The sequence below is a fragment of the Phallusia mammillata genome, chromosome 5 (genome assembly GCF_965637545.1).
Source record: "Phallusia mammillata chromosome 5, kaPhaMamm4.hap1.1, whole genome shotgun sequence".
In the NCBI taxonomy this organism is placed as follows: domain Eukaryota; kingdom Metazoa; phylum Chordata; class Ascidiacea; order Phlebobranchia; family Ascidiidae; genus Phallusia; species Phallusia mammillata.
The window spans coordinates 6,472,181-6,497,459 of record NC_137256.1 but is presented as its reverse complement, the minus strand read 5'-3'; the positions used below and the strand labels follow the sequence as shown (position 1 = coordinate 6,497,459).

At 38.1% G+C, this 25,279-nt stretch overlaps 2 protein-coding genes across 3 annotated transcripts; one reads left to right on the top strand and one right to left on the bottom strand.

Annotated features, from left to right (window-relative positions):
* The first annotated feature begins 403 nt into the window (after positions 1 to 403).
* Positions 404 to 8,393, top strand: LOC145230398 (uncharacterized). Of its 2 annotated transcripts, XM_080095825.1 has the most exons (9): positions 404 to 1,794; positions 1,850 to 1,946; positions 2,014 to 2,172; positions 2,232 to 2,426; positions 2,520 to 2,637; positions 2,748 to 2,825; positions 2,888 to 4,012; positions 6,928 to 7,204; positions 8,000 to 8,393. In XM_080095825.1, the coding sequence occupies exons 3-6, from the start codon at positions 2,029 to 2,031 to the stop codon at positions 2,819 to 2,821; spliced, it is 531 nt and encodes a 176-aa protein (XP_079951951.1). In that variant the 5' UTR covers positions 404 to 1,794; positions 1,850 to 1,946; positions 2,014 to 2,028; the 3' UTR covers positions 2,822 to 2,825; positions 2,888 to 4,012; positions 6,928 to 7,204; positions 8,000 to 8,393. The 2 variants fall into 2 exon arrangements, with proteins under 2 accessions (XP_079951951.1, XP_079951952.1); XM_080095826.1 differs by having other exon boundaries at positions 404 to 1,946; positions 2,014 to 2,136.
* Positions 8,394 to 8,898: 505 nt separating this feature from the next.
* On the bottom strand, positions 8,899 to 23,662 carry LOC145228424 (sodium/myo-inositol cotransporter-like). Its single transcript, XM_080093480.1, has 16 exons — positions 23,465 to 23,662; positions 22,866 to 22,937; positions 21,780 to 21,944; positions 21,185 to 21,289; positions 20,048 to 20,153; positions 17,585 to 17,665; positions 17,108 to 17,262; positions 16,449 to 16,532; positions 15,742 to 15,877; positions 15,033 to 15,140; positions 14,440 to 14,590; positions 12,851 to 13,019; positions 11,717 to 11,929; positions 11,320 to 11,411; positions 11,113 to 11,219; positions 8,899 to 10,744 (listed from the first exon to the last, which is right to left on the bottom strand). Exons 1-16 carry the CDS (start codon positions 23,561 to 23,563, stop codon positions 10,548 to 10,550), a joined length of 2,040 nt encoding a protein of 679 aa, XP_079949606.1. The 5' UTR covers positions 23,564 to 23,662; the 3' UTR covers positions 8,899 to 10,547.
* Positions 23,663 to 25,279: the final 1,617 nt, after the last annotated feature.

Here is a 25,279-nt window from a genome sequence, read left to right as displayed (position 1 = left end):
CGTTAAGTTGCCGCAACTTAGCTAACTTGCAACGCTAAGTTGCGGCAAGATAGCTAACTTGCGACGCTAAGTTGCCGCAACTTAGCGTTGCAAGTTAGCTAAGTTGCGGCAACTTCGCGTCGCAAGATAGCTATCTTGCCGCAACTTAGCGTTGCAAGTTAGCTAAGTTGCCGCAAGATAACTTAAGATAGCTATCTTGCCGCAACTTAGCGTTGCAAGTTAGCTAAGTTGCCGCAAGATAACTTAACTTGCGGCAAGTTAGCTAACTTGCAACGCTAAGTTGCCGCAAGTTAGCTATCTTGCAAGTTTTTTGTTTGTTTTCAAAACGGCCTTAAGGCGCCGTTGTCGAAAAAATTAAGTTGCGGCAACTTAATTTTTTCGACAACGGCGCCCCATATACATTAAAGGTGGAATATGGGTTTTCCCCCCGTTGTTCCAGTTTCGTGGTCAACAATGTTTCTTACCGGGCGTAGCCTACTTAAATTACATTTTGTGCGAAAATCAACTTGTTTGATTGTTGTTTACTGTTTTTTTATTCAGTAGTTTTGTAAAAGGCGTTGGAAAAAAACTGCCGCCACCACCCCAATGATCAACTACTGCGCATGCGCGTATGTATTTTGTAGTCCACGTTGTTGCGAAAAACACGCGTTTGAGTTTGTAGCCTGTGTCTATCTGTGTTAATCAGGTAATGCTGTGCAGTTAGACAGTAAGAAGTTTGATCAGAAGTTTCTTAAAAACAAAACAGTTTGTATATACTGTGTTTAAATTGTTTTTATTGACACGTTCCAATGCCCAGTGCAGCTATGCAGTGTTACTACTGAAGATTTCTTAAGTGCCGGGAAACATTACAATATTTGTTGTTTACAATACGAAACTATGATGTATGGAAAAACACATAATTGTCATAAGTTGGACATTAGTATGTTACCTACTGCATTAGTTATTTTTGTTTTTCAATTTTTGGAGATGTTTTTTCTTATGGTGGCATGGATTTGTATTTTGATTGCTGCCACTACAAAATTAGTGACATGTTTGTGAATAATGTTGTCGATGATAATCCTGTTTTTTTAAAGTGAAATTTGGTTGGTCATTTAAACATGCTTGGTTTTTAGTTGGCAATATTTATGACCTATTTGTGAACAAACAGCTTCATGCATACTGTGTTCATTTATTATGCAAGTTTTGGCAGGTGGTAAAACTTGGCAGTGAGCTTGCTGGTCCCTTTTATGCTTATACTTTACAACAGTTACATTAAATTAAAGTACCTGCATTGTTTGTAGGTTTACCACATTTGTGTTTTTCAGATATTCAGCAAAATGTCATATACATTTCATGTGACACATAACCAGACAAAGCAACTTGTCACTGTAAAATGCCTCAGTGACCTTTATGAGGAGATTGCCAATGTGTTTGGTATAAGTGATTTTAAACTTCAGTCTTATGTCGAACAGTTTAGTGACTGGGTTGATTTCGACACGCTTCAAGAAGCTCCTACCACAGGCAAACTTAAAGTAATAATTAAAGATGTGGAACAGCTTCAACATATGGAACAGGAGAATAGCTTCTCTTCAACCATATCAGAATCAGACACAGTTGAGTTAAACGAGGAGTTGCCTTCTACCTCATCAAGTGAAGACACCAGAAGTTGGCCGATGATATATAAAGTTCCGGAGCTACCGACACATATTTTTTCAGAAATCAGAAGTGTTGAGGAGGGAGTCACAGCACACATTGGGGGAAAACTTAGGAGAAGGATTGTTTTTTTTTTTTTGAAGACATGGTCAAGTATACTTTGTAAGAATAAGTTTAATGCTGTATTTTTTGTTGAGTTAACAAATACCATTGACAGATATCCAATGCCATATCAATATCAAGAAGTGTGTCAGTCACTGATTGCTGAATACCCGATAATGAGGGATTGATTCTCAAATACTGGCTGTTACTTTGTATGTTTTTTTTTGGCTTTCTGAAAAGGATTTGTATAAAGCTGTTTTACATTTACTTTATTTGTAGACAACATGGGTGAAAATGTTGAGAACCAAGTTTACAAACTGGCGCAGACAGTTTACCAATAACAGTTATCGAGAAGTTATGAAGCGAAAGTATGGTCATGTGAGGAGCAACAAGTCTGTTGTGGTAAATGAGGACTGTAGCAAAAAAAGAAAAACTGATGTAAATACTTGATTTGTAAGGGTATTGGGGATATCTGAAACACTAATTTTATATTGCAGGCAAATATGACACAGCCTGATGATTTCGGCACAAATATCCTTGTAGATCAGCTTCAAAAAGAAATGAGCAAGCGAGAACCTTGTGAGGAAACAATAAGGGATAGACTAAAAAGAACTTACGAGTTTCGTCGAAATTTTAAAGGAACAGCTAAAGACCTACTTGAGATGTACCAACCTTTAAAATCATCAAAATGGGTGTGCATATTCAGTTCTTTGATGCCAATTTTATTCATTGATATTAGCTTTCTATAAAGAAACAGTGGTGATTTAAAATACTTTATATTCTAGATTTTAGAGGAGATGGAACAGGTATCAGGGATTAACATGAAAAAGTTGCATGCAGATGAGTTTAAAAAAATCAAAGCAAAAATTAAGTGGGAAGGACAAGTCAATGATGCTATTTTAGGTTAGTTTAAAAATGAATGTAGTATGTGGCACATGTTAGCAAAAAACATAGGTTTGGTGGGTATTATTTTTAGAAAATAAATATTTTAATATCTTTTTTTGTGTCTGTAGAAATGAAGAATTCATGGATCTTGTTTTTACCAGCAGTTTTCCAAGAGAAAATGAGCAGTTTTTTTTGTTTTTGATGAGGTAAGGTATTGTAAATTGACATGGTTACTTAAATCTGCAAACTGAAAAAGATACTTTTGTAGAATGTCCATTGGCCATATCCACTTGTTACTGTAGCACCTTCGTCAACTCTTGTTCACATTGATGGAACAGAAATTTGTGTTGAGGGTGACCTTATTACAGCATTTGCAACTTTGATTGCGGCATATTGGGTATTTGATGTTGTCATACCTTCTCAATGTTGTAAAACCATGGCATTTGTGTGTGGCTATATTCTAAATTTAACTGGAGTAAAAATACCTTTACCTGTACTGCGCATTATAAACTCATTGTAATGCTACCAAGACTTAGATTTTGTCTGCCATAAAAATATGTGTGTATCTTTCTTTGCTGTAAAAGTTTTATTGAAAACTGGGTTTACAGTGCTACATTTGAATTGTTTATGTTAAATTGTTTAAGTATCTACAGTGCATCATTTTAACTTGCTTGTTAAGGTAATACAAGATGTGTTCGTTAATAATTTGAAGTGTTGTTTTAGGGTGAGTACATTGTTTTGACAATGGTGGAATTGGTGTTTTCCTCCCAAAAGATATGGCATGTTAGGGTGGAAAGGTGGAAATACACCTTAATTACGAGGCTGTTTTCATTACTTACGGGTGGAATTTTTGCAATTCCACCTAGGAAAATCCAGTATAAAATTGGGTGAAAATATATAAAAACACCCGCTTGGGAAGATCGGTTTGTTTCTACCCTTGGGATATTAAGAAAACTTCCCACCTTTTGGTGGAAATTTTGAACCACCTGTATGGGTGGTCGTTTACACCTTTACGATTTACAGTGTACCAGGTGTACAGCATAACCAGTAAACCTTCATTTTAGTTTTGTTGTCCCACAGTCGCAATGCTTGGGAGTGTCTTCCAAAGCCATTCTAATATGACAGCAACGAATCATGTTGTTTTGAGCCTGGTTGCCACAAAAACATCGCATCTCAATAACCTGTGACAAAAAGGAGTTGTTATAATACTGCGTTAGCCTGTACTCGACCTAATCATGTTTCCTTCCCTAACTTTCAGGTCGTTAAACCTCTGATGCTACAAAACTCGTAACTTGCACAACAAAAAAGTGTCCTTCGAGGAATATTTTCCGTCCAGTACACATTTGTGCACTTTCAGGCATCTTTTTCAACTCGTCAACAAGTGATGTTGAAGGTAAGTCCAACAATCGTATTATGTCGGTGTAAAGTTGCCGACTCATTGCGTAACAATAATCAGTTGGGTTAACTACCGTAATTTCAAATAGAATCCCGGAAGGTTTTAATTCAAGCATGCTATCTTTTGCACCCAAGCAATAACTTTGGTAGGTTTCCATTTCCATGTTATCCAGCAGATACTGAAACCAGAACAACAAACAGGCTATTTAAATATGTACTAAATTTATACTTTAACCTGAAAAAACTTATCGTTTATAAATAGCCTTTCCTTTCTATTCTACTTGTGATGGGTACCTAGTGGTGCACCGAAGACCGAACCCGCCTCAAAAGGTGCGGGCCGAAACCGAATATTCGGGTTCGGTTCAGGTTGTCGAAAATCTTTGCGGGTTCGGGTTTTGTCCCGAAAGCGTTTTTTAAACCGGTTTATATTTCCCTTTCTTTAAATTTTAACTCGATCCGTCATCTATATGGCCTTATCAAACTCCAAAAAAAGTTTGACTGAGCACTGTTATTTTTGACATGCCCTATAGCCAGGGTTGCCATACCGTCCTTATTTCTAAGATTTGTCCTTATTTTGAAGGGCAATGTCTTAGAAAAGTTCATTGTCCTTACTTCTAAGAAATGTCCTTATTTTTGACTTGAGTCCTTCTTTTGTCTTATTTTTAACCATTACTAGTCAAATCTGTGCTACCTGAGCTGAGATGCACGAAGTATTTTCTACAAACAAGGAGTAGCTACAAAAAGATTGTTTCTGGCCAAAATATTGCATATGATATGTCATGGCTCTTGTAAATGCAAAGATTTGTTCAAAAACGTTGGTTTTGTTTCGTATGAAAATTTAATTTTTCAGTTGTCCTTATTTTTGGTTTCAAGTCGATGGCAACCCTGCCTATTATGGGGCGCCGTTGTCGAAAAAATTAAGTTGCCGCAACTTAATTTTTTCGACAACGGCGCCTTAAGGCCGTTTTGAAAACAAACAAAAAACTTGCAAGATAGCTAACTTGCGGCAACTTAGCGTTGCAAGTTAGCTAACTTGCCGCAAGTTAAGTTATCTTGCGGCAACTTAGCTAACTTGCAACGCTAAGTTGCGGCAAGATAGCTATCTTGCGACGCGAAGTTGCCGCAACTTAGCTAACTTGCAACGCTAAGTTGCGGCAACTTAGCTAACTTGCGACGCTAAGTTGCGGCAACTTAGCTAACTTGCAACGCTAAGTTGCGGCAAGATAGCTATCTTGCGTCGCAAGTTACCCGGTGCATTGTGGGACATCTCCATACATTTAGATATGAATTTCCCACAATGCACCGGGTAACTTGCGACGCAAGATAGCTATCTTGCCGCAACTTAGTGTTGCAAGTTAGCTAAGTTGCGGCAACTTAGCGTCGCAAGTTACCCGGTGCATTGTGGGAAATTCATATCTAAATGTATGGAGATGTCCCACAATGCACCGGGTAACTTGCGACGCAAGAAAGCTATCTTGCCGCAACTTAGCGTCGCAAGTTAGCTATCTTGCCGCAACTTAGCGTCGCAAGTTAGCTAAGTTGCGGCAACTTAGCGTCGCAAGTTAGCTATCTTGCCGCAACTTAGCGTTGCAAGTTAGCTAAGTTGCGGCAACTTAACGTCGCAAGTTAGCTAAGTTGCGGCAACTTAGCGTCGCAAGTTAGCTAAGTTGCGGCAACTTAGCGTCGCAAGTTAGCTATCTTGCCGCAACTTAGCGTTGCAAGTTAGCTAACTTGCTGCAAGTTAGCTATGTTTCGTTGCAGGTTAGCTATCTTGCTGCAACTTAGCTATCTTGCGGCAACTTAATTTATTCGACAACGGCGCCCCATAGCCTATAGCTGTAATGTCACGAATTTTTCAGTTGGCTGTTTTGAAAAAACATCAAAATATGACAAGATTAACAGATTGCATTTTTACTGGTTCGGTTCGGGTTCAACGCCAAACAAAATAGGTTGCACAAAGACCATGAACACCACAAAGCTCGTTATTAATTAATCTCTGCCAATTTGTTTTTCGCAACCAAATTCATTCGTAAGGGTAATACCCAAAGTCGAGAACATATTTTTGTTTGCCAGTTAGTTACGTGGGCGAAACTGTAGTAACGGCGGGCAAAACAATATTTCGCTGCTTTGTACAGGCGTTTCAGTCAACATCAGTGATTCACTAAGTCAGAAATAACAGCAGCACGCAAGGTCTATAATTACCTAAATAACGTCTGTGTTAAGAACGATTGCAAAGTTGTTGCCTACAACACCAAGCGGCTATGGCGGCTTTTCGTTCTCATAATTGTGCAAGGCAAACTGTTGAAGATACAAGTTTAGTTGAATTTGATAATTTAAATCGTCTTGTATGTATGCGTTCACATCAACTTGTTATGGTGACTTTTGGTTTTGCTATCGTGTATACTCCCATATGAGCTTTTCTATGGGTAAAACCAATTTAGCTGGCAGAAGCTTTCCATACGGTTGATATGGACGATTTTAGTTTTAGTTTTGCACCGTAAATACAGGAAAGTTGCTATTAAATACTTCGTAAGTGCGCTTGATGATAATTTCTGCCAGTCAGCTTATCTACAGAGATCAATATTAACTCAATGTCTTCAGTATAGCAAATAGAAATAACAATTGAATTAGCCTAGCTTTAGAGTTATTTGTGGATTTAATTTAACTTACAAAGATGTTTACCTGAGCAAAATACATTACAAAAGCCAAGATACTGGTGCGTATGGCGTTTAGGCAACAAAAAAGCATAGGTTGAGATGAGCCAAAAGGACTAAAAAAGTGTGTCATGCCATTTTGTTTCAGGTTTACATAAAAGACAAAAAAGGCGCCTTGACCAAAATCACTTGAATAAAACTGTTGTGGAATAAAACTAGGGTCAATTAAATACAATTTAAGATTGTTTTGTCATTGCAGGTTTGAATTAACAAACACCATGCCATTCTTAAAACCAAGCGAGCTTCGTTTTACTCAAGACTCAATCGATTCGACATTCAGCGATGGTGTACCAGTCAACAACGAAATCAACAGAATCTTGCAGCTTTCCCATCAGCAAAGGCAAGCAGCTATGGCGAGATATTTGCCTCTTGAGTTTGGGCGGTGTCGAAACGACGGAAGATTGTATAGCAACGATAATCGTCGACTTTACCTGTTTCGTGTCTTGGAAAAACAAGGATTGGTTGGCACAATTGAGGTAAGCTTATTGCACTACAGCATATATGATAAGACACGGTACAAATTACGCTTTTCTGCAAACAAGTTTTTTGTTGTATTAGCACTAGTTTTAGTGGTGGTACAGTTATAAATATAGGCTACATAATTTCTGCGGATTATTGATTTCCCCCCTGTAACTTACAAAAAAAATGACAGCTTGATGGCACAAAAATCCTTATAAAATACAGTATTTGGTGTGTTTTTTTAATGCGTGAACGACTTCAAATAAATTGAAGTTGACACTATTTATACATGGATTTCACGAAAAAAAGTTTGCATTTATTGTTAGCATTTATGGCCAACCAAAAAATGCTTTTCAATACTGGTATAAATCCATGAAAAGGTTATGCGACTTGGATTTTTTCGTGGCAACTTAGATTTTCAACAATGCCCTTGTTGCTATGCTGTTGTGTAAATGGGCGGTGACTGCAAATACGCTCGTGCGATTGGTCCACATATACGATATGTATCACGTGAATAGTCAATCATTACAAAGCAAGCAAAACTTGATATTTTGTTGAGTCAATGTAGGGGTGAACATGGCATCAGAAAACTTGATACTACAGATGTAGTTAAAAAAACATCACAACATAAGAGCGAGACCACATTTCCCACAAACAACGATAAGTTTTGGACTTTCAAACTAAACTTTATGTGCAATTATCGCTAGTGGTCGCCACAATTTACAAACGTTTTACACTATGCCCAATGAACATTAATTAACTAATTTTTAGAGGGTAATTCTGTCAAAAATGAGCTTCTATTTTCTTTTTAGGTTAGAGAGGGGCATTTACGCCCAAAGTCGGCCCACGTGGGATGTCACGTGAGTATGCGTGGAGGACAGGCCATCTCCCATTGCCCGTGCATGTAACCAGGCTATTGAGCCAATATTACTATGATAATTATTATTATTGCTAAGAATCTTAATTTGTGTGTCAATCATCAATAAATTGTTAGTCAATAACGAAAATCACCAAAAGCATCACCTTTAAATGGTCCAGCGAGCATGATTCGTGCAGTGGGCCGTAATTTTTGAGCACTCAGTTTGATGTGTGAAAATATTTCAAAGTTAATGCACTGTATAGCATATATTTAGTAATTAAAAACAACTTTTTACCCCAAGATAAAGCAATAAAATTAAAATCAGAACGTTTTTTTTTATAGCACTCTTGTATGTGTGGCCTATATTTCAAGTTGTTGTGTTAAGAATGTTTATTAGGCCCAAATGCGAACTGTTTGCTTTCTTAAATGTATTTTGAAGCAAAGATTTAAAATAACATAATATGCACCAACTATCGTACTTTTTAAAAAGTTGCCCCATGCAGTTAGTTTTACAATTTCGCTACAGGGGACTTTCGAATCTTGCTCTAAAGTCTAAACCATCTTTTGTGTACATGAAATTTCTGCATTTATTTGATCGTGACTTTTATTCCTGGCTTTAATCGGAAATTATGTAATTGTCGTAGAAATAAAAAAAAAATGGACTATATTAAGCCCATGTGGTCTTTTGAAAGGAGCTAGTAGTCGATAGGCCCAACAACCTAAAATGCATTTGTATATGCTTCGGAAAATAATAATTTAAGCTTTATTGTACCTTACGCCAAAATTGTATTGCTTGCTTGTGAAAAAAACAAGCCGTTTATGCCAGAACGGATTGACGTTCTTTAAAATATCCAACTGTATATTAGGTGAGCGCATCAATAAGGAACAATGTGAAACCAATGATTTGAGCACAAACAGACAGAAACACAATTGCAGCTTGTAGGTAATGTTTAATTTCCACATTCGCTTTCCAGGATAGAGCTTCTAACATAAGAACTCACAGCAGACAAAGTTTACTAAATACTGACCGATGGCATCAAGAGCACAGTTTTTTAAATTAACAGTAAGACACGTATCGGATTAGCAGCTAAGTGTATAGGTAGGTTTTAGGTTATTAACACTACAAAACCTAACCCTAATGTCCCTAACAGTTAGCATTTTTAAACAACTTATTTTTACATGTTCTACACATCGGTATTTAGTATAGTATACTTGTCAATTGTGAGTTCATACGCCAAATTTCCGTTTCACTGGTAAAGATCTAAGTGGCTAAATGTGTTTGATAACGTACATTGAAACATAATTTAAAGTTAAACACAGGTTCAAATTGTATTAAAGATATGGTAAATGGTTCGCCACCTAGGGAAAATTTAACATGTTCGATCGAGGGTAAACATAAAGAACATAAGTTTCATCAACTTGAGAACAAAAAATACTTGATTTAGTCATTTAAAAAAAAATAACTGATTTAGTCATTATAATATTTAAAGTGTCACATTCGCACTCTCTAGCCATAACAAACAATACAGTCCATAACAAGAAAATGATCTAGATTTCGCTTTAGCAGCCATTTTTTAGGAAGTTGTTTTCGAAACAAAAAGAAAAAAAAAACGAATCTTAACAAAGAGGCAAAACAGGCTATAATGGTTTGGAATCGCTACGTTGACACTTCAGCTGTTTAAAAGTTTAACTACGGGTTTTTAAAAGCTGCTGTGATAGTGGCTATCGAGAGTAACAAGGTAGGTGAAGAAAGTATCGACGATCGTACATAAATAACCACCATAAGAAATACGGACAGTGCAACAAATATTAGGCATAGATTAGAAACCAAGAAGATTTGCGAACCGAATACGACGCAACAGGCTACTTAGCAGAAGAAACGTTAACCTGTCCAAGACACAAATCAAACGGCTTCAAGATACAAAACAATTGGGGAATAGAATGCATGAGTCATTTAAGGCAAGCTTTGGTTCAAACTGCTACCGACAAAGCATCAAAAATTTACTTAGGACAGTATTGCTTTGGGAACAGCCTGTTTTGAAAATTACCTAACAATTTGTGCGTGTACACTATATACATATGAGTGACAGTGGAGGAAAAAAAGTTTTTTTCCTACATCACAGCATGTTTTTGACCCACTAGAGGCGTTATGTTCTAACAGAACCGATTTTCAAGCAATAATAATGCCTTCTTAGGGCAGGAACTGGGTCGAATGGTCTTGCGCGCCTGACCCATATACACACATAAAAAACCTCAAATAGGATTTGTCCCCGGGTGTGTCCTGGGTTCGAACCCCGTGAACAAACACAATTCAAGGTTTGTTGCTTAAGAAAATATCACAAACAAAAGTGACCAAAACCTACATTCAAGATATGTGGGGTTAACAAGCCAAAACACATAACAATGGAAATATTTCGTCATTTCCAAATCGTCCTAGCAACGCACAACAACACAATGCACACACACGCAAGGCTGATGACAATCGTGTGTACAGCATGCCGTTACACGGACCAGAAAATGTAAAGGAAAATTCCAGCTCCCATGATCACTACGAGTCCGGCAGTAAGAAGGACCTTCTCTCTACTTCTCTGGTACAGCGTCGGAAATACAACCTCCGGCTCATCCGACGTATCCCCTTCTTTCCTGATTCCGCACACGAATCGAAATATTCCACAACCTATGCTCCGCCACCTTGACACTGGTACATAAATTATTGGTTATGTTTCCACATAAGGTTCAAGGATTTTTATTGCCTGTTTGTATCCAGGTATTGTTTAAGGGCTTGATGACCCTTTATTAATGGTTTGGGGTTTGATAAAAAAACAGCGGGTGCATGTGACAACTCAGTGACCCTATTTTAACTTATAGGTTAATCAACTGTAGTCATTCCAATAACTCTACAGTCGTAACTTATATCTTGCGTGTTTAGTGAGCGAAAGTTCAAAACGTTGAAGCACACCTTACAATCTTTAAGAATGCCAAACTATTATACTTGCGATTTACGGTTATTTGAAAAAGGGTTATTCATAGTGATCCACTGTATTGCAACACACAAACAAAACCTACTTTCGTTTTCAATTTCTTCATCCGTTGGTTCATCAACAGTTTCCTTTTTTAGCATTGGATTATTCTCAAAATCTCCTTTTCCCGTTTCCTTATTAGTTATCACATCCCTGTAAGAAACCATTTGAAAATTTATAAATCTGTAATAATTTAAAGTCGTATCGGTTGTCAAATGGCAGGATACAAAATCAAAAATGTTCGAAAACTGACCCGTTCTTGCCATCCCCGTTCATTGGATTCAATTCAATTTGTTTCATCGACGGTGATTCGTCGTACCGCGTCCAGTAAGTCAAACGAGAAAGCTGAAAAAAATAAATCAGTTATGGTGTACCACAATGTTGCCAGGGTAGCGGTTTTCCCGCCCAATTGGGCTGGTTTTTGACATCGAGTTGCGGGTGGCGGTTATTTGGGCGGGTTGTAAAAAGTCCATTGTTTGTATTGTACATGCATTCTTCTGGTCTATGTATATCGGTTTGTGCAAACTGAATTTCCCATTTCTGTTTTTCTTATTACTGTAAACCGAAACCTAGCTAGTATAAAATACGCCATGAATACATAAATAGTACACCAATAAAAGTATAGAACCCAATACACAAATTGTACTAACATCTTTGTCCGGCTGTTTGGTAAAATGACTAACTGCAACTGCAACGATAATTGTGACGAAGAAGAGCATTGCAGAGTAATACATGTAGTGAAACTTGGAAAGGAAGGCTGGTCTCAAATCCTCTTCGCCACATATAGGAGGTGTGTAGAGGAAAATGGTAACAAGGCGTGCCAAGCCCAATGCACTGCCGCATAAACCACCATAAAAGGCACCCTGAATAAAAAAAGGTTCACGTTAGAAACATTAGAAACACACGAACAAGCATGTACACATATGCAGATCATGATGTTTGACAGTTTTTGTCATTTTGGAATAAGTTTAACACCGGACAAGCTTGTAAAAACCACTAATAGCAGTAAATAAGGGGATGGACCAACATACGGGTAGCGTAAACGTAGATAAAACCAAAACACTAAAATTGGACCCGCGAAAGCGATTTGCCTGGCCAAGGCTGACTTCTTCAATTAGTCGATTGTTTCATTCTTTTCACTGTTAAATGGTAAGGAGTTGTTATATACACTGTATCATTGATATTTCTGACATTGTATTACAAGGTAAAGTCTAAGTAAAGCTCTAAAGTTTGGGACAGTTCTTTGCGTGGCCCGCGCTAAATTCGTCAAGTAGTAGAATGTTTCATACTTTTCACTGACAAATCGTAAGAAGCTGCAATTTGCACTGGATCATCGGCATTTTTTACATTGTAATACAAGGTAAAGTTTACGTAAAGCTTTCGAAAGAAACAAGGTTTACAATTTTGCCTTCACGAACCCCTGCAACCAACCCACGGGTCCTTAAAGGGGGCGCGGACCGCAGGATGGGAATCACTGTAATAAATAATTTTTCATCAAAATGTATGCGTCGGTTTATTGAGTGGCCCTCAGCATCATTATAAATCAATGTAAATTGTGGCCCATTGCGATAAGCGTTGCTCGCCCCTATATTGGATGTGAAGCCGTTACAGCGTGGAACTCTGACCCACGTTAAGATCGGATCGGAGCTATGGCATTTGAAGTAAAGAAATACCAAAAAAATAGTTTACTACTCATACATACACAAAAGCAACACAAGGGCTGAAATTTACTGTTATTATGCTCGGAATAAAATCCTAGCATATAATTCCGTTTTGAGGCTTACCTTTTCAGTGCATCCTTTCCACAAAATCCCCGTTAAAAAGATGGCGGCTATAGGGGGAGAAATGTAGTTGGTGACTTCCTGGATGTAAAAGAAGAGCTGTCCTCCCTGAAACTGAAGGATGATGGGAACCCACGCTATGCTGATAATAATGAGAGCCACGATGAAGATTCTAGAAAAAACGTAAACGTATCGATGTTTACACCATGGCTTCAGACTTTTACTGAAGTAAATGTTGAAGAAAAGACCTAACAAAAAAGTTGGATGAAATCGAGCATTAAAACATTATAAGGTTAGGCCATATCCACTAAAATGTTGGACAAACCAAAATCTCATGGAACAAGGCGTAAAACTTAGGTGAGTGGTACGCACTTTGGTCAGACTAATGCGTTGAATATGGAAAACAACATTGCAATTTTGAAAAATATGGTGAAAAATAATTAATCGGCGAAATCGCCGTTTTGGCGATGATACGGTTTAGGCCAGAACTTTTAAAAAAAATCGTCCGACACCTAACCCGTTTTATCGAAGTTATTGTCAAGGTCTACAGCCTTTTAACTGAAGCGTGATTTCAATTACACGCTAAACACGGTCAGTTGGCATTTTAGCTACATAACACCCTATGTTGTAACTAACTAGTAGAACGTGGCAAATTATAGTACCGTAATATTATTGTCGACTTGTATAAAAATGTGTTACAATAAAATTAGAGCAGGGTCGATTTCCTTTATGGAGCCCTTTTTTTCCTACTCTTCTGGTCATTTTTAGTGTTGTACAGTTTACTATGCCTCGTGAGTTCCTAAAAAATGAAGGAAGGAAGGAAAAGGACTTCCATATCATGTTGCATAAAATTTCACATCATGTTGCGTTAGGTCTGACAATGTGATAAATTATGGAAATACGATTAACAAATAAAATGTTTTGAAACACGTAACCCTAGCCTGGACAGTAGTAGTAGAAAAGTAGAACTATATAAACCTGGGCTTATTAAATATCTTTAGAAAGCTTTTTCACATTGTATTTAGGTAACAACTAAAGCTGGTTTGATTGCTTAGGTTATTACTTATTAACACTTAGTTTTGTTTCTCTTGGCGGCATGAAATTTTGAACAACCAATTGTGCAATGTAAATATCCACATATAACATATATTAAGCCGTGTTTATTTCATAGGTGTCGCAGTACGCCAGGCCCATTGAAGGCGCCATACAGAATCAGTCGGTCACCAAGCATTCACCAGCATGTGGCAAGGCGTAGGCTAGAAAAATCTAGCCTGTGGTGGGATTCGAACCCACGACAGGAGTCATTCCGAGACTCGCTACACAGGCTTAGTGGAGAATCCGCCGAAACTTGAATCACAAGCACCGTTGCCTGCCTCGTATTCTGCACATGTCAGCCTCGTAGGAGCTTACGGCACGCTTTTTGCTAATGATTGTTAGATTATAGTGTGTTTATTACCCAGTTTTTAAACGTTTGAAAGTACTATTATAAACGCTGCCCAAAAACGACAAAATTTCAGCAATTAGTGAATACAGCACAATAATTTTACCTAAAACAAACGGTTTTGCCTTACACAAGCAAGCTTGGTACTAACCTTCCTACCACCATAAGCTCCGTGTTCGAAGCGGCTTTTCGAAACCTCTTCCACAAGTCCAGTGTGAATATTGTACTTGCACTGTTGAATATTGAATCGAGGTCACTCATCAAGGCAGCAATCATTACAGCCATCATAAGACCACGAGCACCTTTGACAATGTTATGTAAGATTGCAGTTTTTTAATATTACGAATTGTCAGAAATCGTGATATTTTTGGCGATTCTAATTGACGGTCGATTTTGTTTCAACTAATTTGTGCAAGGGTAACAGCAAGTCTATGTTTTAAGTTGCTTGAGTCGAAATCGTTTACCCCCTACCATGTTTTTCTGGTCGACACTCATCTGATTTATGTAGGTTTGTTAATGTAAATAAATATCTAATATCTTCCCTTGCATGCTAAACCCCCAATTTAAAACTTGCGTTTAGCATGATCAGGACTTCGAAATATACTTCGTGAATGATAAAATGCGCTGGATAAAACGACATACAGTTAAATGCTGGATGTATGGCTTAACCAATACTAATTTAAAATGCAACGGTGGTTGTGATTCGACTTTCGACGGGCTCACCACCGTGCCTGAGTAGCTTACCAGAAGGCATTACGCCGAGCACAAGTCGTGGATAAGCCAGGTTTGTACATCCTGCTGCACTCCCACACAACTGCATGCAATGCTCACCAGGTATGCACACAAGGTCATCTGCAAGGGGATAAAGGGCAAGCTTAAACGAATGTAGAAAAGTAATACGGAATTCCAAACAAGGTACAATATATAAGGTGTTGCTTCCATGCATAACGTGTAAATGAGTATTGCTCTTCCAGCAGTTTTGTTTCTAACGAAGGCGTCTCTTATGGAACGTCGAAAAGTCGATTTTTTAATCCGATATCAGTCAAAGCTATGCCGTGTTGACACCCAAGTTAACAGCATCTAAAATAGTAACTCTTCACAAACATGTGGAAACACCTTTACAAAATTTGCTCACTTCTTATATAGTGTCTTAAGAGTTGTAAACGGGCCTGAAATTGAAGCCCGAACCCAAAAGTACAAGTCCGAACCCGAATCGTTTTTGAGGAGCCCGTTTAGGCCCAAAAGTTTGATTGACAGGGATATACTTGAAGCCTCAGGAAAGACAAAGATAACAAACGCAATAGACAGTAATAGACAATTGGTCTTAAACATAGCGTTTTCTGTTTGACATTAGGTAAGTCCAGCAACTGGCTACTTAGCTAGTTAGGGTAAGGATTGATTACAACTAAACCACTACAGTTGCTATGATAGAAAAGTAGTCGAAAAAACAAACCGGTAAAAAGGACTCGGGATATCATTCCTGGCATCACCATAATGTATATGGGAAGAATTTTGATAAAACCAGCCAGCAGAGTTCCGCCCTGTGCATGGGAAAGACTTTTTGCGGCCAGCGCCCGTTGAACAATGACCTGTCAAAACAAAAAGTATTTTTACTTGAGCTTTATTGTTGGCAACTTTTGCAGATTGACATTTTTTGTGAGGCAAAAAGTTGTAAAAAATTGTATGAATAACATGACTTATTGCTTGAAATATGAATCCCACATCAAACTTGGATTTTGGAAACCTCTGCTGATTGCTCAAAACGTATTACAGATATAAACGAGAAAAGCCATTTCACATCAAAGGTTTCGCCTATTGTACCATAATTAACGTAACATTATACTATGTTTGTAAGAAAAAATGCTTTAGTATAGGTTCTTAATCATCACCTCATCAGGAATTTAATTTTTTGCATGTGTAATTAGAATGTAAATTTTTACTTTTGCGACATCATCATTTATGACGTCATAGTTGGCAATGCTTTTTTTCGTTTTTTTGGCAAATAAAATTTTTGTGGTTATTGTCAGCTGTAACGAAAATGAAATGTTGAAAACCATTTCTTGATTCGTTTGTTTAATTATTTTTTAAATATTTTTTTCAATTCTTTGTGGATATTTTCTTATAAAGTTTACGATAAATAAATTATTTGACTGTACGAACCTGATCCGTGCACCAATACCAGATAGACGAGGGAGTTTGTCCGAGCAAAAATCCCAACCAAGGCATCTCGTCGTCCGTAACATCCTACAACAAATATGCGGTTATGTTGCTTGAAATTACTACTCTTTAACAAATTTTCTTGGAAAACAGTCTCTCTCGCCTATTGAAAGGATAACAGCACATATTGCTTCTGTAAAGTCTTAGCCATAGAAGCTCGCTAAAATATTCACTTATACATCACTTATACAAACTCCAGTGCCCAAAGAGCATCGGAACTTTACACAAGAATCAGGGATGCTGAATTACACATTTGGCAAAGTAAGCACCTGCTTGGGGCATCAAGAAGAGGGGGACAACGCAAAAACACATATTATTCTACCGCCAATTTGATTTTTTGAATTGATTTGAAGTCAGTACGTCGAATTCTTTCAATGTAAAATTGCAAAAACACAACACCATTTAACTTTTCGGGTCGAGGCGTATGACACCTACCCAATATCCTGTCACATAAAACCACTGTAGAGTTGTAAGTGCGCAAATTTCCAGGCCTCAATTTAAGGCCGTTTAAAACTTTTTACCCATACATGGGCACCAATTCTAAGGGGCTTACGGTACATACAGGGCTTAACCCTGCCATTTTCATATTTCTTGGTTTATACCTTGAGCATCTTGAAAGAGTCTTCTCGTGGTTTAGGAATACAAGAGTCCGACTCATTGATTGTGATGTTGTATTGAAGTTCGATGTAGGTAAGGTTAGGTGTGGTTTGCATGTATTGCTCTTTCATCTCGTAATAACCACCAATCTGTAGAAAACCTGAACCGGTTTGGGACCGTTAAACTAAAGGGTCTCAACCAGGGGTGCGATAGTGGTGGTACTAAATACTGTATGGTACCGCATGTGACTTCATATTACCACATGGTAAAGCCGTATGGATGAACAATATTTTCATAAAAGCAAGGAGCCACCACAATCTGTGAAGCTAGCTGCAGACTGTACACACTTTACTAGCCTACACCAAATGAACTGGTAAGACATCATAGGCAGTGGTGGAATTCAATTTTTTTGTCAGCCAGTTCTATCACAAAAGTCATATTTTTTAGCCGGTTCTGTCACAAAAATTCCTGCAATACCATACCTTGTATTGTGAGGTAAAGCGCGCCACTGACCATAAGAAGAGCTTGCATTGAGTCGGTATACATCACCACTGTTAGACCACCTGGAACAGAAATGTATATACGATCCAAAAATTTAGTAAAGTATCTTTATCGGTCGTTTTATAAATCCAAATTTTCTACGCTTTAACCAGCAAGTAGGGCCACCATTAAGAACCGCGATCTTCTAAGCACCCCGTGGAAGGATTTGTTACTCCTTTTTACGATCAAGTTTTACTGTTAAAACGCTGTCGCAAACTAGTCGGGTCAGATATCCCTACTGTTGCTATTTGTGTTGTACGCTGTCTTTGGCACACCAAGAACTTTCGAGATGTTTACTGTATTCTCTTCCAAATAGAATGACCTCGTTTACAAAATCACACCACAGCACACAAAAACATCAGGTTACTTAAGGTCAGAACATGGCGTGATGCTAGAAACCATCAGACGCATTGTTACGTCATAGAACGTCTAAAGTTGTTAATGTTATGGGCGATTTCAAAGCACTAACCAAGTAAATTTGTGGCAAACGCTGAACCGTGATGTGACTCTAGATTTGAGCCAATTCCAGGATTGTAAAGTTTCTTCATTATGCGACAAGAAAACTCGGCAATTGACATTAAAAGCAAGAGGTTGAGCTCAGATTAAACACTGTCGACATTGAGTTTATGTATGTGGAACGAGTACATGACCTTGCACTCCGTTCAGTTGCAGTTGGTGTTTATTTGAACTTTGAAGTTTACTTAACATTCATTCCGTTTCTATGTCAACTATATTGTACATATATGTTCTGTGAATATATTTATTTTTCATCTGTCCATAATCTATACGTTAACAAGGCAACGATACAAGTTTACAGTTTCATTTTGGAACATCCTAAACACCAACAATCATATTCGGAAGCGTTTGTATGTTTCCGCCTTAGCATGTTGGATAAAATGTCACAAATTGGCAGCCATGTTCGGTACCGAGTACTCGGGTTCTGGCTCGACTCGGCCCAAACTGGTGTACTCCCTATATCATGGGGGCACAACCTTACGGCCACATGCGGCCGCAGAGACGAGTTTGTGCGGCCGTAAACATGTTTATTAAAATATATATACTAGCGGCCGTAAAGTAAACAAAACCCTTTTTTAACTATTTTGTTTTCAAACTGCTCGAAACAGATTTTGTGGGCCTGGAAAGAGCAATATCACCCTAGTAACCATATGCGTCAGAATTTTTGAGCACCTCAAGCGTCACAATATAGATTATGACGTCATAAATAGTTAGGGCTGATCGTCAGGTTGATTAGCTCAATCTGCGCATCAATTTAGAAATCAATCTGGGGTTTTGAAGCGCTTTTTGATGGCATATAACCTTTTTCTTTACACCAACAATTTTGAAAGAAACACAAGCAGGCAATAGGCGGTCGGTGAAATAAGGATCTGCAATGCGGCTGTTGTGGCGAAAAGGTTGTGCACCCCTGCTCTAAGTCATCCCGACTCCTGCGGTTCAGAGTCTCACATTTTGCTAGGGTTGATTTACCACGTTGCAAACAGAACATAGACGCTGCAAGGCCCAGAAACCCGTAAACCCCATGCGAAGACGCGGTTCTGATCAATCATTAACAAACCATTGGCGCTAGTCAGAAAACAGCACAAGGTCAAGGAAGGCACCTGAGCCATGTAGAGGTAAAAGTTTTAAAGCTTACCCACAATCTGGTAGAGCTACTAACACTGAGCTTGGGCTGGGCCCCGGCCTGGGAATTTCTGGTAGGTGGCGCTAAGGAGTATTGGCGTTTATGGTGCTGTTACAGCAATTTGGGTTTATGGTAAGAATAATTGCTGAGTTAGCACCATAAACACATATGCTCTTTTGCGCCACCTACCAGAAGTTCTTAGGCCGGGGGCCAGCCCAAGCTCAGTGTTAGTAGCTCTACCCCACAATCTATGTTATTTTAAATAATCTGCATTAGGATATATTCTGTATACACAAGCTCTTTGGCACTTACATTTTCGATTAAACTAGTTTACAAATCCATAATGTTTCAATGTGTTACAGATTTTGCATTTTAACCGCTAATATAGGAAAAGTGGAACAATACTGACCGAAGTCTAAGAGCGAGGAAAACCATAATATAAAACCACGGTAAAAATTTAATGATGAAAATAAGGGCCCAAATAGACGTAAAAAATGGTTTATTGTTCAAATGTTTTGGAAAATGCTCATGCCATCATCGGCATGTCGGTATTTACGTCCATTTGGGCCGTTATTCATCATTAAACTTATGAACAGATCAGTATACAGTGTTCTACCTTAAAAAATGTCATTTAAAATAAAATAAAACGACTCAAATAGGCGAAGACTGTCGGTAAAAGTGTGTGAAAAATTTGGAGTTGTTTTCAACCCCGATTTGATATTTTCCAGTGCGTTTGGCGACAACGTATTACTGTACCGAAGCTTACCCGTAACAGTCAGTAATCCTGTGAGACACACAAGCAGTGTTACGGATGTATAGAGCGGCCAACCGATTGCTTGCTGGATAAATAAAGCACCGGAGTAGAGGTTAACCTGCACAATGTAAATCTGCAAGTTACACATACTAGTGCAAATCGCTGCAAGAGAAATGCCTATTGCAATGCTGCAGAGAACCCTACAACAACATTTAAAGATACTTGTACTTAAAACTTAAACCGGAATCTCCAATATCGTTTATTCGTCCTTAAGATTCAAATCTTGTAAGAAAATCTTGAGGTAAAATGCCTTAATGTTTACAATTTCACGCGTTGAAATGCAGTATTCAGAGATAGCAAATATAATGTATGCTTAGAAAATGTAATTATCCGTATTTCTAAAAGGTCCTTAGTTTTGATTTGCGTTATTAATTTGTCCTTTTTTCAACAAGCTTCTGTATTTTATTTTACCTGGGATGTTAGCCGTTATTGCAATGTAAATCAAGAGCAAACGCTCGTTAACATGTACAATTTTCGTTTGTTGCGTACCAAACACGGTTGCATTAAGTAAACAGCTTTAATCCATTATTATTGTCCATTGTGTATGTCTTCTTTATTATAGGCCTGTCGATCAAACTTTCGGGCATGAACGGTCTTCTCAAAAACGAATCGAGCCGGGCATTATACTTTCAGGCTAGGACCGGGTTCAGGCTCGAACTTCGGGCCAGCTTACAGCTCTGAATTGACCTATCAACATGTGAAACGATGGGGAAATTTTGCTGGTGATGTTAGAAATGCTCATAAACGTTGCTATAGTTTTTAACTTTCACAATATCCGCAGAATATGGCAGCGGTTCAAAGGCAAAAATCAAACCGCTTTTAAGTCTGTTTGAAGCAGCATTAAAGCATGGTATGCTAAAAAGTTAAGCAAGAACAATTCATCATCTTTTTATAGAATTGCGTGTTTTTTGTGACATCAAAATAATCCGAAACTTTTGCGTTTATCGATCTAAGCTGTTTTTTGCAAACTTGACATTTGACCAAAAAGTGATTTTATGAGGGTTTTCTGCTGTAATTTTGCATGAACTTTTTTCATCCAAGGCCACTGAACCCCGTGACGTGTTTATCAATAAATATGGAACAACTTACGGATATTTTTGTGAGGCAGTATATGATAAGAGTTAGTGTAGCGAGATAAACGCGCAGTCGTTTGCCTCCAAATCTTCGTTCCAAGTATTCAGGCATTGTGCAAATCTGTGAGGAACAAATTTGGCTGTTGTTATCAACAATACAAACTGAAACAATTGCTAAAAGCTTTTTAAATAAGTTCAATGACTGTATAGCATACGATTCTTTATTCGATATGCTTTTCAGAAAGGGCTTTTCTAGGTACCCGACATGCTTAGAATTGATAGAAATGGGAATATGAATTAGGGACCTAATCTTTAAACCTTCAGTTTATATGTGCTTAAATCAGTGTAAAGCGACAAAACCTCGTGATTTAGCACAGGAAGGATATATCACAGTTAGCAAACGTCAATTCAAAGGCAGACAACCAAGAATACAATTCTTTCCAATTCAGACACACCAGTGTTATGTAAGCCAGAGCAATGTAAGAACGATATTCAGAAACCAAAGCAATGTTATGACAATATCGTAGAGCAATGTAAGGACATTATAAAAACACGTTAAAAGTAGCGTAAATGTTAACAAAATATTGTACGTTTATAGTTGTCGCACTTACCCCCGACGCGATGTACACTGGAATGAAGACCCAGCCTAGTAGCTGGAGCAGCATAAGAGCGTTCAGCTCCCAAGCCCCAACACCGATGCCCCCAGCAGCTCCCGACCCGGCTAGACCCACAAAATGTTCGCTGCCTATGTTGCTAACGAACAGCGAGGCTCCAACCTGCAAAACATACGAATATTTCAATGTTGGGGATAACTAAGTTTGATATGATTGGTAGAATTCGCTCGTACTCAGACCAAGGGTGTCCAAACTTGGTTTAATAGGGGTCATTTGTTATCAGGTGAAGACGCCCGCGGGTCAACGCTTTCTTGTTTTTAAGTTTTTAACAGTAGAATTAGACGTTTTAAGTTTTTACCGTGGAATTAGAACACAAATATACGGGATTTAAAGAAATTGTGGGATTTTGTTGCGTTAGCACAATGTATACTCTATTTTTATCGGTAAATAAAGTTCCATGGGAGGCTTTTGCGTGAAGTCGCAAGTCGCCAGCATGACCCAAAAACTTAATGCAAACTATAGCAGGTCAAACGCATCGTAGTTATAAACAACAGACGCGGGTCACGTGGAATTTTTGGTCACCCCTGACCTAGACCACGGTATGGGTACAACGTGCAAGTACTTTTACAGCTAAAAACAGTGGTTCTTAACCTTTTTGGTGTATTTTTCCACTGAAGTCAATCCCCAAGTTTGAATTATCCCTTTTTATGAAGATGTTTGTGCCGTGCATTGATAATAACGTTCTTTATTTAAATAAAAATATTAAACTTTGTGACTTAATAATCAATTTATGACTTTAGATATTAGGTAAAACTAAAAACAACAATGTAGGTGCATTCACTTTCCATCTGTGTGTATCTAATTTCCCACTGGTGTGTTAAGAACCACTGGCTTAACTCTATATGATAAAATTGCATGGGGGCAAAAATACAAAGCACTGCACTACTGTTTCCAAACTTTAGCAACTAGAGTAATAGCAAAGGCTGCAATTTTATGTTAAAACGTTAATCCTAATAATTATGCTTGAGTGTATGCATGAGGATGTCAGTCATGTAAAGCAATAATATGACACAATATTCTCACGAGAAACCAGTTCATGTTTCGTCCAGCCAGGAAATAGCCTTGCACAGTGTTACGTTTTGACACACAGCTGGCCTGAAAAAGGTACGGAAAACATGTTATGACGGTACGACAACGTATCTTACTGTATACAGCACTGTTGCACTCAAACAAATCAAGCTTTTACATAACAATGCTATAAAGTTACTTTAACGCTAGGTTCAGAGTTGTAAACTGGGCCGGACTTTTCAGGTCGGGTTTGGGCATCATTTTTACCGCATTTTCCCAAATTTTGGGCTTAAATTTCAATAAAAACGGGTTTAATATGGAATTGACTTCACACGTGGCATCATTTTTAGTGCTTTTTCGGCAGATTTGGGCTCAAGTTTTAATAAAAACGAGCGCGTTTCGAGCCTGACTGAACATCAGGCATCATTTTTACTGCATTTTCACCAAATTTCGGGGTGAAGTCTCAATAAAAAAGGGTTAAATTCAGACCTGACTTTACACTTCGCTTTATTTTTATCGCATGGGCTTAAGCTTAAAAAGCTTTACAGATTTGAAGCCAAAAGCTTTACAGATTGGTTGTAACAAACTTTTTTGAATAGTGTTAGTAGACTTACAAAAATCCCGATTCCAATGATGATTACGAAGTAGGTTAGAATAACGCAGAGATCAGCAACGTCAAGTGACTGACCGCCCATAAGTAACTCCCCAGACATATTTTGTTGGTTTTAACAAAGCGAACACACGAAAATAGGTATGCACTGTATACAGTTACAGAATTGTACTGCAAAAAACACATGTCATTATACAGAGAAGTTAAAACTGTTTTGTTTTAGTTATAATGCACTCAACGCAAAAATAACAAAAGATTTTTTCTGGTGGTTTCAAAAAGAGATGGAGACTAAAGTGTGAAAATCTAATCGCAATCTTATAAAAATTTCAGCACAACGTCGCTGGTATCCAATACATTTTAAAGTCAAACGTCAATACAACCTTTCACATAGTAAAAAAATCGCGTTACAAGAATCATAACACTTCGCACCTTGTGTTATGAGAAGCAAGACGAAGTGTTGTGCTAAAAAAGGGTGAAACAGGAGCATCACAACAGTTGAAAACTAAACGTCGCATGGCACTATCTTTACCACATTGACTAGATGTTTTACACCTGCGTATAAAACAAGTAAAAGGCGCTGATTTGGCGATTTCACCTCTTATCTGCATTTATCTATCCAGCACTTTGCCAAAAGATAACACCAACAATACGCTGATGTGGCTAATACTGCGTGTGTTGTGTGCATAGTTGCAGAGCAAACGAAAAATATATACTAATCGGAAACTGAATATTATCAAAAACTGTCGGACAGTGCAGTAACGCCTTGACTCATTTGCTGAACATCACCGATTTTGTCGCTATTTTTTTCATTTTCGACATTTGCTAGCTGCAATATGCCAGACTCCCTACTCCTAACAACGTTGACGAAAAACAAGCCACTCTTCAATCACACAATTCGCCTTGTCTGCAGCTGACTTCTTGACAACGAGACCACCTTTCTTGATAAAACTGTTTGTCCGCTCACCCTAGTTTGGAACGGTACGAAGTTCAACTTTTTAGGGAATAGGAGCAGAGTCCAACTTCTGCAAAAGGTTACATTTTTGCTTGGCTGAGTTTGTGGTGACTTCACACAAACACAAAGTTTCTGGGCTTTAAAGTCGAATCTGCAAACAAGTCTGTACCGTTTGAAAAAGCGCTTCAGCTTTATGCTTCAACTTGCTAACATGTTTACCTCTAACCAAAAATGCGTGTATAGTGATAGCCCACATGCAATACAAACTCGACTCAACTCTCAAATGAACATTGCACTGTGTATCAACTACCCTTGTTAAAATTTGTGTCAGACCACAGGGGGCAAAGTAAAAGACTTGGTGGTGTGGATTTATGACAGTGCAATAAATTCAACACTCTGCAATTAGTTTCAGGTCATGTAAAAACCAAGCAACCACAAACTGAAAGGCGGACGTGACCAAGAAGCCTGGCCTTTCCAGTGAAGCACTTTATCCTGTCATTCTTTATCTTGCCACTTAAAGCACATATAGATGAAACTTTGTACATAAAATATCTGTACCTCAAAGACTTGCCATTAAGATATTTCATATGCTATTTTATTCCAGATAGATTAGCCTAAATCAAACAAAATTTGAATATAACCTATGACAATATCGCTTTTGTTTAGGCCATAAGTAAATATACAACTTGTGGCAATGATGTCCCTGTATTAGACTTTTGCAACACTCGCATGGCACACATGGTCGAAGTGGGTCACCAGACAAGAACTAGAAGCACTTGGCAACCTATCAGCAACTAATCTACCTAGGCAACAACTTAATGAAACGCCTGTCTTGACTTGACTCTAACAGTAATGTGAATGATCATG